Source organism: Quercus suber, unplaced genomic scaffold, assembly GCF_002906115.3.
Source record: "Quercus suber isolate HL8 unplaced genomic scaffold, Cork oak 2.0 scaffold_647, whole genome shotgun sequence".
Classification (NCBI taxonomy): Eukaryota; Viridiplantae; Streptophyta; class Magnoliopsida; order Fagales; family Fagaceae; genus Quercus; species Quercus suber.
This window is the reverse complement of record NW_027070088.1, coordinates 114,532-129,086: the sequence shown is the minus strand read 5'-3', so window position 1 is coordinate 129,086 and position 14,555 is coordinate 114,532. Positions and strand designations below refer to the sequence as shown.

At 32.9% G+C, this 14,555-nt stretch overlaps 2 protein-coding genes across 2 annotated transcripts; one reads left to right on the top strand and one right to left on the bottom strand.

Annotated features, from left to right (window-relative positions):
* Positions 1-5,536: 5,536 nt before the first annotated feature.
* On the top strand, positions 5,537-9,125 carry LOC112017717 (GDSL esterase/lipase At1g33811). The gene is made up of 5 exons (XM_024050168.2): positions 5,537-5,789; positions 6,299-6,423; positions 6,966-7,214; positions 7,827-8,085; positions 8,773-9,125. The coding sequence occupies exons 1-5, from the start codon at positions 5,537-5,539 to the stop codon at positions 8,994-8,996; spliced, it is 1,110 nt and encodes a 369-aa protein (XP_023905936.1). The 3' UTR covers positions 8,997-9,125.
* Positions 9,126-9,654: 529 nt separating this feature from the next.
* Positions 9,655-13,934, bottom strand: LOC112017712 (GDSL esterase/lipase At1g71691). Its single transcript, XM_024050165.2, has 5 exons — positions 13,619-13,934; positions 12,318-12,439; positions 11,703-11,942; positions 10,654-10,903; positions 9,655-10,058 (listed from the first exon to the last, which is right to left on the bottom strand). Exons 1-5 carry the CDS (start codon positions 13,860-13,862, stop codon positions 9,823-9,825), a joined length of 1,092 nt encoding a protein of 363 aa, XP_023905933.1. The 5' UTR covers positions 13,863-13,934; the 3' UTR covers positions 9,655-9,822.
* Between the last annotated feature and the right edge of the window lie 621 nt (positions 13,935-14,555).

The following is a 14,555-nucleotide window of genomic DNA, read 5'->3' as shown; positions in this document are numbered from 1 at the left end:
ACCAAAAATTATTCAACTATGTTAAACAAAAAGAAAGATGATTATGAGAGACTAAACTGTTAGCTGGGCAAAGTTTGTCATCATCAAAATAGATAATAAGGAATTTCTCACTAAACATCAAAATGTAATTTGAATATTCTGTGGATTTCTATTTTGTTCTAAAGAAATTAATGATTTTGGTAGTGGATTTGAGGCATGATATAATGATACAAATTACAAAGGAACAAAAACAACACTAGAATAAAAATATACAAGATTAAGAGAGTGCACTGTGTACTATCGAAATGATTACAAAAAATAAAAGAATGTTGACTTGAAATGATAACAAAAAATAATCTGATTTGTTATTTTATATTTTTCTTTATCATTTTATCTGAAGGATATAAAACGTTTATGGGACCTCAAATGATTACCAAAGTAAGTGATTTTTTTTATTTCATTTTTTTACTTGCATTGTAAAAATATTTATGGGGAGAAATTAATTGTCTCTAATAGGTAATAATTCAAATAACAATGGGAAAAAATAAGTGAGAGTTTTGACAAGCTTTTTAAGAGTAATTTTAAAATGGGATGGTATACATTTAAACGAACTCATTTATTTAGGATTAATTAATAAGGAGGCTCATTACTCTATAATTAAATGATAAATAAGTAATAAACGTAAAATGTGTCAAACATGTATGATATGTATAAATTGTTGTTTGCCATATAAAGTTGTAAGTTTGTATCATTTTAAAAAATGGCTTGCGTCATTGTTGTATTCCTTGATTAAGGGACACACATCATTTCATTGCCAATTTTAGAATCCAACTTTTATGATTATATATATGAAAAAGAGTAATGCTAAAGTCACAAAACATATGAGAGAGAGTGATATTAATTATGATGGATAATCAACATTTATGATATTGAAAGCAAATGATAAGAATAGAAATATAAATATTGTGGTGTGTGTGTGTGTGTGCCCATGATGTATTAATTATGATGGATAATCGACATTTATGAATTATGATATCGAAAGCAAGTAATAAGAATTGAAATATAGATAGTGCACATATACTATCTCATAGTTTTAATATATTTATTAATATAATTTTTTTATGTGACATTTAAAAGTTATGAGTTGTCATGTGAGGCGGAGAAATTCATCATCAAAATTCAATGTTGATTTCTTTAAATAAATAAATAAATCCAATGTTGATATTATTATTATTATTTTTTTTTTTTGAGAGAGAGTTTCAACTTATAGCGTCCACTCCTAATGATAGTTCTTTATTATCAGACCAATAAACCAATCAGTTTTTGGTGTAAGCGGGAATTGAACCGCAGATCTCTTATACAACCATCAGAGACTTTACTAGTTGAGCTAATTGGAACCCACGTTGATATTATCTTATTTAATCTCTAATAATTCATTCTAGTTAGCTTTTTTTTTTTTTTTGAGAAACAATCGTTCTAGTTAGCTTGTTGAGCTGTAACGATAATTTCTTCTTATTTATCAGCATGGTCTGTCTTCTATTATGTAACACCTCAGCATATCCCATACTCCAAATTAGGTAATTAACCTGACCATTATTGCCATATCCACCATATAATTAATTGTCTATATATGGATAATGCTGTTACTCCATAAGTCATTTAAACTGTTCTATATATAAATATTGCTATGCTCATACAAGTATCTACCATTGTAACCCAAATAAGAGTATTAGAGAGAGACACGCACACACCACAGAGGAGAACATGAACAAGTTGGCTGTCTTTGTCGTGGTTTCTTTTGTTCTTGTATCAAGTCTACTTAACCTTTCTCAAGGTAAAGCTATTTTGATATTTTTGTCAAATTTAAGCTTTGTTTTGTCACCTCAATTTTACAGGAAGTCATGAACTGTTGATTACTCAAATGATATATATATATATATATATCTACCTCTATTTGCAAAAATAACGTGTCTATAATTATCTCTTGAATCTGATTTTATAGGTGATGATCAGCCTCGTTGCCGCGAACAGATTATTGTACCGGGCACATGTGCCCAAATCAATTGCGGAGCAAGCTTTCCAGCGAGTGCACAAGCCAGGAACTGCTCTTGCCGACCAGCTTCTGCTCAGCAAAGCAGATGTGAATGCGATGTCGTCACTTGCGGAGAGGATATCACCATTAAACCAACCTCTTTGGGGGTTCATTAGTCCTCTGATATTGTACACTTTAAGAGGTTCCTATAAATGCTATCATGTTTAGTTCACATTCATGAACTTCATAATCAACCACTGTAATGGCAATAACGGTACTGGACTCTTTTGATTATCGAAAACTAGATGAATAAACAGTGGACTCTTTCTGCCTTTAAAATGCAATACCGTTCGTACAGCATGTTGCTTTTCATGATAATAGTAATATATAACAGCTATAAAGTATAATCAAGAGTTCAAATGACTACATCTTCTCAAATCACTTAAAATGATGATACATTATAGTAGAACTTATTTTTATATTGAAAACTATAAACAAACTATGATTTAAAAGAGTAAATAAAAAAGCAAAACGTCATCAATTTGTTTCAAAGTTTTAAAAAAGTTTTGGGCCGAGCTGTATCCAGGACAAATCCCGATTGTATCGGCATATTTTTAAAAAAAAACACAAAAAGGCTAAGACACGGACAGGCGTGTCTAAAATATATCCATATTGGATACATATCGGATTCTAGAACTTTTCCCAAAATGGAGTATTTATGTGTTTTCTAGATTTTTTGATAGTTTAATATCTAGTAAGAAAAAAATTTGAATCTTAAATATTTTCGTTGAAAACACATCAAAAATTGTTATTTGAATTATGACTCTTAATGGAGCCCAGTGATTTAGTGATATTGTTCAATTTTTTACACGAAGAGATCTTGGATTCACACCCTCCACGGGCTCCACCCTCACTTAAAGGGGAAAAAAGATTTGTCTTATTCTCTATATTTTCCATCATCAACCCTGCCTCATTTATTATTTTCCCCAAATATTGCCTACGACCTGCTAACTTTTATAACTTCCTTTAAAAGAGTTTTTTTTTATTTTTTTCTTTTAATTTTTTAATTTTTTGCTTCTCTTTCACATAAGGGTCATCAAATAGCCAACGGCCCATAACCCGACCCAGAAACCTGATGGCCCACCGGGCTAATGGGCGGCCCGTCCCGTTGTTATTAAGGCTCATGGGTAGCCTACTAGCCCAGTGGGTCAGGCCATGGGCTAGTTTTTATGGCCATGGGTACCCGGTAAGCTAGCCCAGTAGCCTAACCCATTGCCCAGCCCGTTGGCCTAACCCATTGGCCCAGCCCAATAACTCATAATTCATAACAAAAATATATAAGAAGTGTATGAAGAATTGACCTTGAGATATTATAGAGAATTTTTTAAGAGAACTCCCTAAACCACTAAGATACTCAAAGTAATTGTACTAAACTTAGTTTACTAAATATATATTTTTCTAGTAGTCTAGCAAATTTGAATTAACTATCTGACCTTTTTTTTATTATTAAAGATAAAAATAAAAATCTATTTAAAGCCTTGATAAAAAAAAAAAATTAAATAGGTTTTCATCAACAAAACAAAAAATTAAATAGATTTGACTGTAAAAAAATTTGTAATTAAGTATTAAATTTTTTAATTCTTTCCTTAAAAAAAATAGATTGATTATTCCCTTATAAAAAATTGATTATTTCCTTATAAAAATAATAAAATAATATGTTAACACAAGCCCATAAATAGCCCATTAGGCCCAACCCAATAGCCCAATTTGCTAAAGACAAAATGAGCAATGCTCGTAGGCAGGGTCATGGACTGAGGTTTTCTCTTTCAGCCTAGCCCGACCCGGCCCATTAACTAGTTAATAGCTCATTATGCCCAGCCCATTGTGCCTATGGGCCAAGTAAAAATGAGCCGGGTCAACCCAACCCAGCCCATTGACGACCCTTACTTTCACACAATGTTTGAAGGCGGGTTTGCTGGAAAATTAAAAGGACAGATTACTGGTTTTGAGGCTTGGGACACATAAAAAAAGTATCAAGACTGAGACACGACCTCAAATATTCATTCCTTTTACAATTAACTCATTAAGTATAAAGAGATGCCACACATTTTTTTCTTTAAAAAAAAAAAACCCACAAATTTTTAATATTTAATTGGCATTTGACCATCTAAAAGTTTTGTAATTCAATTGTTACTTTCTTGTATTTTCAATAGAAAATTTAAGATTTAAATTCCTCTGTCCCATTTATTGAATGCTAAAGAAAAAGGACTCTAACCAAAACAAAGTGACTTCCATACCTCAGATCATGAAATCCAAATCTTAATAGTTTCTAATTGATCTATTTCCTCTTTACTAATTGAATCTTTGTCCGTAGTAGTCCATTTAGAGAGAAATTATTTAGTATAATATGGCTCTAATACTATATTAGAATAGATATATAAAACATAACCTTGATACTATATTAGCAAAGGCAAATCAGTAATGATATATGATAAAGAATATAGAGAAGAAAATTAACGTGACCTTAAAGGTCTACATCCACCACCACCACCACGACAACAAAAAAAAAAAAAAAAAACCTTTGATTACTAATTTTTACTATTACATATGTATTTAATGAACCCATTGAAATGTACTCATATTTGGCTAAATCATGATTGGCAATGGCAACTCAATTAAAGATTATAATATTTATACCACAAAGGAGCATGATTACTTTACATTGCAATCCAAGTATAGATTTAGATACAATAAACCTAGACAGCTAGACTAGAGTTATATAAAAAGCTAGCTTGAACATTGATTAGGATTTGGTCTTTATATCTTTAACACGATAAATTCTCATATTATATTACATACTTGAGAAGTTGAAAAATATGATGATTTAGTTATAATTGTAAAGTATATCATGCATCACTCTCAGTCTTAGCATGCACCTAATACTGGAGGATAACTCAATGCATGCAACTCGAGCAGCAAAGGTAACTCAATTAACAATATAATAAATTCTGCAAATGCAAAGGGTCAGCAATCAATCGATTCAGAGAAAAACTCAAAGAAAATGAAGGTTGCCTGCTGAAAAAACATGTAGTCTCAAATATTATATCCTATCATCTTGGAGAGTTGCTTCCATACAAATTATTGCAAGTTACTTTTCTACGTTGATCTGATTATTTTTTACGTGATTTCATGCATATAGAGGCAATAGCAGTTGTAAAGGTGCCCAGAATATGCTATTGAAAGGAGGTTCCAGCCTTGTAGATCACGAGAAATTTCCTTTCTTCACCGCTGCTACAGTTTACAATAAGTGGACGCATGAACCATAACCAAAAGTTTCCCACTTTAACTCTCACGGGCCCTTACTACTTCATTTTCGTTCAAAGCTTGGAGATAATCCAAAGCACATGAATCCCATAATAGCAAAACAAACTCCACCAAAGATGGACTATATATGACTGTGTATCCATGCATGGTGCTTTCAACTCGTAAATCAAATTCTAGCCAGGGTTAAGGTTGCACTGAAAAATGAAGGGTTTCAGTGAGTTTACTTTTTTGTCAGCTGTTTTGGTCTTTCTGTGGTTATGTGCTAAGGCTTGCTCACAGCCACAGCAACTCCAAGTGCCTTGTTTCTTCATATTTGGTGACTCATTGGTGGATAATGGAAACAACAATAGGATTCTTACGCTTGCTAGAGCCAATTACAGGCCTTATGGCATTGACTTTCCACAGGGTGCCACTGGCCGGTTTACTAATGGCCGAACTTACGTCGATGCACTGGGTAAGAGCATCGAGGTTAAGGTGATATTACGAATATTATAAATTTTACTATATAAGTTTTATAAATTTTATTGTATTAGCTTTATAAACTAATGTGTTAATTTTTATACACACAAAAAAAATAAAATAAATAAATAATAGTAATATGATAAAGAAATTTAATTATTATATTGCTGATGTAGTACCGGTCATATTTATTGTAGTATTAGTTAAATGGTAAGCTTTTTGTAATAAATTTAGTAATAATTTTAGCATTTACCTTGAAATTATGGAAAAAAAGAAAAAAGAAAAAGGGTATCTAGAAATGGTACGTGTCAATATATATTGAGTGGGAAGGCTTTACCTGTCCATTTTCCCTAGTAACTTGGTGCTAGTCATGGATTAAAAGAAAATTGGCTTGAAGATACATTGTCATGAACATTTTCCCTACTAAAATTTCTATAATACGGTTTATGCTAAGGTATGGAACTAATTCCTTTTTTTTTTTTTTTTTTTTGAAAATATTTGCAGCTCAACTTCTAGGGTTTCCAAATTACATCCCACCCTATGAAAGGACTAGGGGCCCTGCACTGATTAGGGGAGTGAATTATGCATCAGGGGCTTCTGGCATCCGAGACGAAACAGGAACTAATCTGGTATATATAGAATCAATTATATATAATTGTTGTAAGTGGTAAGGTGGTGGGGGTTAGGGTGGCTTATATATGTATTACATTTTGGTTCAAGTTGACATGAGTTAACATTAGAATTCTAACAATTAAATAATTATATTCACCTATTTCTATTAGTTTAAATTTTTTTAGACAAGTGATAATTTAACATGTCACTAGAGTAGATGATCCTAGGTTAGAACCATATTTCCACCCTGCATCACATTTTAAAATTAAAGAGTAGTCTAGGTCTACACATGTGACAAGAAATATCGGAATAATTGTTAAATAATTAAATGAAATCTACACCTTCCTATTAGCTTTAACAATTTCGGGCAAGTGGTTTAAAAGCAAAAAGGTACAAGTGGTTCTAGCCAGAACCATTGCACCTAGAAATTTTAGCTCAACCTGAGCTACTGTAGGAGGTCCTAATGCCTCTAGGAATAGGATATATGTGTATGCGTATTATACAATAATTTATAATGGAAAGAGAATGATTTTTATGTGTTTATGTATGTGTTTGATAGGGAGATCACACGTCGATGAACCGACAGGTAGCCAACTTTGCAAGTACAGTGCAAGAGATGAGGAGGTTCTTCAGAGGAAACAACAATTCCCTCAATAGTCATCTAAGCAAGTGCATCTTTTATTCTGGGATGGGAAGTAACGATTATCTTAACAACTATTTTATGCCTGACTTCTATTCAAGTAGTTCAGATTTCACAGTACAAGCTTATGCTGCTGCACTTCTTCAGGACTACTCACGCCAGCTCACTGTAAGTTGGTGACTCCAAACTCTAATCAGCCCATGAATTTGTCATACTTTAGGATCATAACAAGTAATATGTGGCCAATCCTGATTAGTCTGTTGAGTATCCATAATTGACTCCAAAATTTTGGGTCTAAAGTGTGGTTGTTATTATATTTGTTATTTATTATGTTTATGACATTCATAATGACCATCTACATTTAAAGCCAAAGGTTCAGAGAGCTTCTCTACTTTCAAGTAGACTATACATGTGCAACCTTTATATTTAAGGTTACCTTTGAATTCTAATTACCAGCATAAAATGAGAAGGTAGCAAAATTATGTTCCCAACCCAGAAGGCAGCTTAGAAAAGGAGTTCAATGTTGACCACTAGCATGAGCCTATTTTGGAAAATCAAATTTGCAGATAGCGAGTGAAACACCAAATGGTTGGGTTCCAAATTGAAGTTCTTGTGATTTGTTAATTATAACTTAAGATTACAGCTTTAAGTACACATAAAAAAGCCCATAGCAAACACATTAATACTGGAAATTATGTAACTTTTTTTACATTATTTGAAATGCATTTCCTATCTCTCACTTGTATAGAGGAATTTAAGCATTTGTTCTTTATTGTGCAGCAATTGTATACTTTGGGAGCACGGAAGGTAATTGTAACTGCAGTTGGCCAAATTGGTTGCATACCATATCAACTTGCAAGATATCATGGTAATAGCAGCCGCTGCAATGAAAAAATCAATACTGCAGTCTCTCTTTTCAACACAGGGCTCCGGAAACTTGTTGATATTTTCAACGGTGGCCAGTTACCTGGAGCAAAGTTTGTGTACCTAGACTCATATCAGAGCACAAGCGATTTATATCTGAATGCATCCAATTATGGTAATCTACTTTGCACACATATCCAACCATAAACATGGAGCAGCAATTATCAATTTACTAATTGTACATTCAATGATATATGTCAAAATTTGGACTTATCAGGTCTGTTGTTGGTGCCTAAAACATGATTTTTTGATAGCTATTATATTAATATTCTTTGATCATATCCCCAGTTAGATGTACCAGGGCCCATTGCGCCCAAATATGCTCCTAAGCTCGCAATTTTTGTAAGCTCATACTTGCAGGATAAGTAACCTAGTCCTAATAGGATCATAATAGGGTTAGACTAGGTTCTATATGAATATATTCTAGAGTATGTGCTATATATTGCCTACATGCGGTACCTACAATGGAAGTATTTAAACTGTCCATTATGTGTTATTGGTATAATTCCATGTGGATATAATGTGGAATCTTCACGTATGAATGATTTTAATTTTTGCTGTGCAGTACAGGGAAAAACGTTGTTGGTGATATATTCTACATCTTGATAAGTACAAATATAGAACTATTTAAGCTAAGCATTCATATTCCAAATGTAATAATGATTCACAAACTTATTTTAGAATGTATGACTTCTTACCTTTATTAGTGAGTTAAAATATGCTTCTAACAGTATAGTAACCCATGATGTTTTCATGCACTAACTTATTTAACTATTCTTTCAAAATTTTGGAAATGGTACAGGATTTGAAGTGATAGACAAGGGATGCTGTGGAGTGGGCAGGAACAATGGGCAAATTACTTGTCTTCCTCTTCAACAACCATGTCAGGATCGTCAAAAGCACTTGTTCTGGGATGCCTTTCATCCAACCGAGGTGGCAAACATCTATTTCGCCAAGACTTCATACAGTTCACAAACAAAGTCATACGCATATCCAATTAATATACAACAATTAGCAATGCTCTGATAGATTTGGCACTCACTCTGTGTCTCCTCTGAATTGGTATTGCTAGTACTGATGTTCTTTATGCCTTGTCATTTTCTGCAAATTCTTGCTTTTGTAGTAAATTCAAGAATGTACTTGCTTATTAAATCATCAGCTGAGTTTTTCTGTTCTCCTTAATGAAATAAAGTCAAGTAATGCCCGTCTTATAGATGTTTGGACCATGTTGTCTACAAATTTCACAGTTAGAGATCAATGCAGAACCTAGACAATGCTAAAATTTTCTTTATTGCACATACCATTGGAATATGTGTTCAACATATCAGCACAAGTGAGATACTCATATTAGAACATACATTTGGAAATGGAGATCATTTAATTAGGAAATGTAATGTTAACTTATGAGGATTGAATGCTATCCTTGTCCTAAACAGGCTATGATTCGTCATTTCTATTTCATGATTTAGATTCAACATTAAAATCTAAAGATGCATCTAGTGTCATATTACTTAAAGTTTAAATGACACAAGAATCTAGTATATACACTATTAGACACAAGAACTAAAAAATTTGAACCGTAAAATAAAAGTTTGTGTCAAGTTGAAAACCTTATTGATATTTAGATTCAATTGATTAAGAGGAAATAACCAAACTAATTAAGCAGTTGTAAACACAGCAAAAATACCAGCAAAACCAAACAATTAAACTTGTAATTATAGTAGCAGTACACCCACAACCGTTTTCTGATTCTTTTTAGTTACTACTTCCAATGCTCAAGTGGACATAAATTCTGAATATAAAAGCATTAGATTAAGGATACTATATTGCATGACTATAAGCTAACTAAAAACTAATTAGCATCATTATCAAGACTTGCAAGCTGCTCTATGTTCAATGGATAAATCTGGCTTTGGTCTCCACTGAAAGCCTTCCTTGCCATAATCACGTTCACCTTTTCTGTTGGGTGGAATGCGTCCCAGAACACATATTGCTCTCGGTTTGGACATGGTGTTTGGTATGGAAGACATGTTATCTGCCCTCTGTTTCGCCCAATGCCACAGCATCCACGATTTGTAACAGTTAATCCTAAAGAATACAAGTAATACAAATAAGTTAAAATGATTTTGGAATAGCTAAGTTTCACCTAGAAAATACCCAATGTGTGACTTAATACATCCCCCCACAATACAAACTTATCCAATTCGATTCATATAATCCGGCATCACGTGATATATCTCTATATCATTTGTTGATAGCACTTTCAGTAAGTGACTCCTAGAAAGAAAAAAGTTTCCAAAAGTAATTATGAAAGGGGTTCTTAAAATACAAAAATGTCAAAGAGAATAAAAAATAAAAAGATGAGAGAGAGAAATAACACTAGGGATTAAGGTAATTACCAATTTGGCTTGAACAACTTTTTTTTACATTTTTATTATTCAAAAATATCCATTGAAAATACATACAGAGAAAATAGTAAAATAGGATAGGGAAAATATAATAAAATCATGCATCAAAGATCGTTTGGGTCTCAAATTATCAAATGCAGGTCCTTCATGTTTGGATTAGTTTATAAGTAGTCCACAACATATTGATGTCAACCCGTTTTATTTTCTAGACTAATAACACCCATAAAGTCACAATTTTTATATAGATGTAAACAATGGTAGTAGAAAGTACGTACCATAAGATCTAGAATTGGTGAGGACATCTTCGAACATGCTATCAATGTCAACGTAAGTGAATTTGGATCCTGGTAGATTGGTACTGAGCTGATTGATCATTGTCTTCACATTTGCGTTGAATGGTGCAACTAGCTGGTTGACTTCGTCTGAGCAACGTCCAGCTGGGTTTTGGGCCAAGATGCTTGGAATGCAGCCCATCAACCCAAGCCCTGCTATTACAAATTTCCGGGCTCCCAGATTGTATATTTTCTGTGTAAGTAACATTCACAAATGGATTTAGATTAATACCACTATCAATCAAGATACTCTTTCAGTCCAATAAAAAATAAAAAAAATCAAAAAAATCAAAACACTCTCTTAAGCCTTCAACAGCCAAATGGATTTAGAGTGGCCCATTTGCTAAAAAAGAAAAAAGAAAAAAACAATTATACCTAAAATAAAAGTGAGACTTTAAAAATTTATGCATAAACAAACAAGTAATTTAAGTTTCTAAGAAAGAAGAAGAAGAAGAAGCTAAACTAGAAGTAATAGGAATCGAGTTTCTAGTGATAGTCTAATAGTAATGACATTTTTTGTTGTGTCTTATTGTGGTTCCAATCTCATATCTCGCTCACTATCTACTTATAAAAACTAATAAGAATCACTAAGCTTATGGGTGACCTAATTTGGCAAGCCATGTAAAGCTAGACCAATTATGACACTATTCTAACCCATCTTATTTTTTATTTTATTTCTCCCTTTTATTTTGAGTATCAAATGGTAAGGATGTGTCAAATAGAAGTACAAATGTTTGTTGAGTCTCCAATGGCTTAAAATAGATCACAATTGTGTTGTTAAAGAATTATATGGATGGAACATATATTTGTTAATTAACTCATATTTCCAAAGATTTCAAGTTCCAACTCTTTTACAATATCTTCCTCAAAAAAAAAAAACTGTTACAATATCTATATGTAAATGTGAACTATGGAGGATTACAACTATTAATTACAAGCTTGTGGGTGTTTTTGTATAAGAAAATAATTGCAAACAATTTAAGTAATCTTACTGTGAGTTGCTGGCTATATTGTGTGACCAAGAGATCAGCAAATTGCTGTCCGTTGTACTGATTCCTGGTTGGGAAATTAGGCATAAGGTAATTATTTAGGTAGTCATTGCTGCCCATCCCAACAAAAAATATGCACTGTCCGATTGCCCGAGCCACATCATCAGCCCCAAGATTGGCTGTTATTTGATCAAGGGTGGTCTGGAAGTTGCTGATCTGTTGATCGAACGGTATGCGACTCATCTGATGAAATAAATGCAAAAATTAGCTATTAAAAAAGAAAAATGCAAGGACCATTTCTTTCAATGGAAATGAGGGACCGTTTTGATTTTTCATATTGCTTGTTGCTATTTAATGGCTACCATATACATAATAAGGCACTGTGAGTTTGCCATGACTTCTAAAATTAATGCATTTATTAGTGCAATGGCAATATCACATGTAGGTTGGCACTATTATATGGTTCAAGAATTTTGAAAAGTATAAGATAGAGGTTCAAGATGGTAGTATAATTGACAAACACATCAAATCCAGTAGTAACATGTCCAAAAATAAATAAATTAAAGTATGCATGCAAAACATAGTGCCACATTGAATACAGAAAAACATGGTGCATACAAAGTTTCCGCCAGTGGCATCTAGGATTCCAGCAGCTGCAGAGGCATAGTTGACTCCATGAAGCATTTGTTCTCCTGAAGCTTGAGAGAATGAAGGAATCAAAGGAAGGCCAAGAAGCTCGGCTGCAAACATGTACAATACACCAACATTTGTGGTCAATATAGGAGGAAATGAAAAGGAAAAACATTTAGTAATATGCAATTAAAGAAAATACAGTTAACTATAAAACTCACAAAGAAGAGCAAATCAATATAATTAGTTTATTATCTTTTCCAAAGTAAAGGGAAAATGTAATTGGTTTCACAAAAGATTTTTATTTTTGTTTTTGTTTTTGTTTCCTTTTTTATTCACATAAGTCAAAAATTTGAGGGATATACTGTCTTTTTTCCCCTCTATGGAATATTATTCCAAAAGCCCAAATTGTCGCTTTAGTGCATGACACAGAGTAGAGCTGTACTCAATAGCAACAAGTAAAAAAATAAATTAAGTAAATAATTTGTAGGTGAAAATAATCTCATTTATAAAAGGGATAGGTTTGGTAGGTGCAAAGGAGACATTAAAAGTTAAGAACATAAAAAGAACCATGTGACATTAATTCTTCTAAATGCTTTCCTTTATAAAATTTGTTTAATTGGCATAAATTTCTTCTTCGTGGAATCTTCTTTGGCTATCAACTATCTATTGGTCTTGACCAAAAGATTTATAGTTCAACTTCAAATAGTCTACTTAAGGTCTCACCCATGAGAAAATTTTGGGTTTGAAATTTGAATTCCTCACTCCTACTTGTTGTAAGGGAAAAAAACAATTTTGTATTTTTCTACTGGTCTAAAGAGAGAGAGAAAGATCCAAAGAAAAATTTAAGAACAATAAACCATATTAAATTGAACTAACAAACATTGATAGATTCCATGACATTGCTTCTTAGGCTTCATGTGATCCATGGCATCCTAAGTTGAAGTCTCTTAACCAGTATCTTAGGGTCAACATAAGATTCCTCAGGGTAATTAGTAACTACTCAGTGTGTGTGGACTGGAACAGGAAGACCACACTCACTCAGAATAGTTAAGTGCTCTTGGACACCCAAAAGAAGTGAAGAAAGCTCTGGTTCAACATTATCTAAATTCATGACAAGATTTTACTTTGTATTGAAACACATTCAAAGGTAAGCTAAGGTTCAAAGTCAGCTAAATGCATGACAAGATTTCAGTTAGTATTTAAAAAAAAATTCAAAGGACACACACACACACACATAGAGAGAGAGAGAGAGAGAGAGAGAGAGAGAGAGAGAGAGAGAGGATAACCTATTTCATCAACCATGGTATATCCATTGGAGAAACGACCAGTAGGGCCACCATCAAAATCAATGCCATAAGGGAAATAGTTGGCCTTAGCAAAAGATGGAAGATTGTTGTTATTGCCATTGTCAATGAGAGAGTCTCCAAATATGAACATGGCAGGAACCTTTGCACTACCTTGGCCTGAAACTGAACTCAACACCATGAAAAAAACAAGCAATGAACACAATAACAACCTAAACTTAGCCATGAATATAGTTTTTGTCTATGTATCTGTGTATAACTAAAACTCTTTGTGAGAGACAGAGATAGAGAGTTTGTGAAAGTTGATAATTTTATGACTGAATGGGAAGATTTAATAGACATGGTAAGGTGGTAGTTGAAAAGGTAATAAATGCATTCATCTGTTCTCTTCACTGAAGTAATTACTGCACACTCAGAAGCAACCAACTTGCGTGCAGGCATCTCTTCATTATTTACCTCTTGCCCTTTTAAACTTACTCTTTTTATTTGCGTAAAGTTTTTATATTTTTCGTTTTGCATTGAGATTTAAATTTTAGAGAGGGAGGGACAGGTCTAAAAAAGTAACAAGTTTTAAAAATTTAATCAATTCAAGTCCTTTGGATAGCATAGACTGATAGGCTTCATATTTAACGTCTTTTCTTCTTTTAGTTTTTGGCAAACCAGCTAAGATCTAACTCATTAAGGCCAATAAGGCGCTTAATGCCTTTGGTGGATTCAGGGGTTGCTTTGGTTTAGTATTCTAATGTATTGGATACACGATACGTGTCCAAAAATAATTTCGTGTTAAGGTTAATACGGTTGTTAATGTCTTGGTCAATTTTGCTTTTCTCCAATGTCACAATGTATAGGATACGAAATGTACACAATACGTATCTAAAATTGATCATGTGACAATCCTGAATTACATCCAATGTATTAG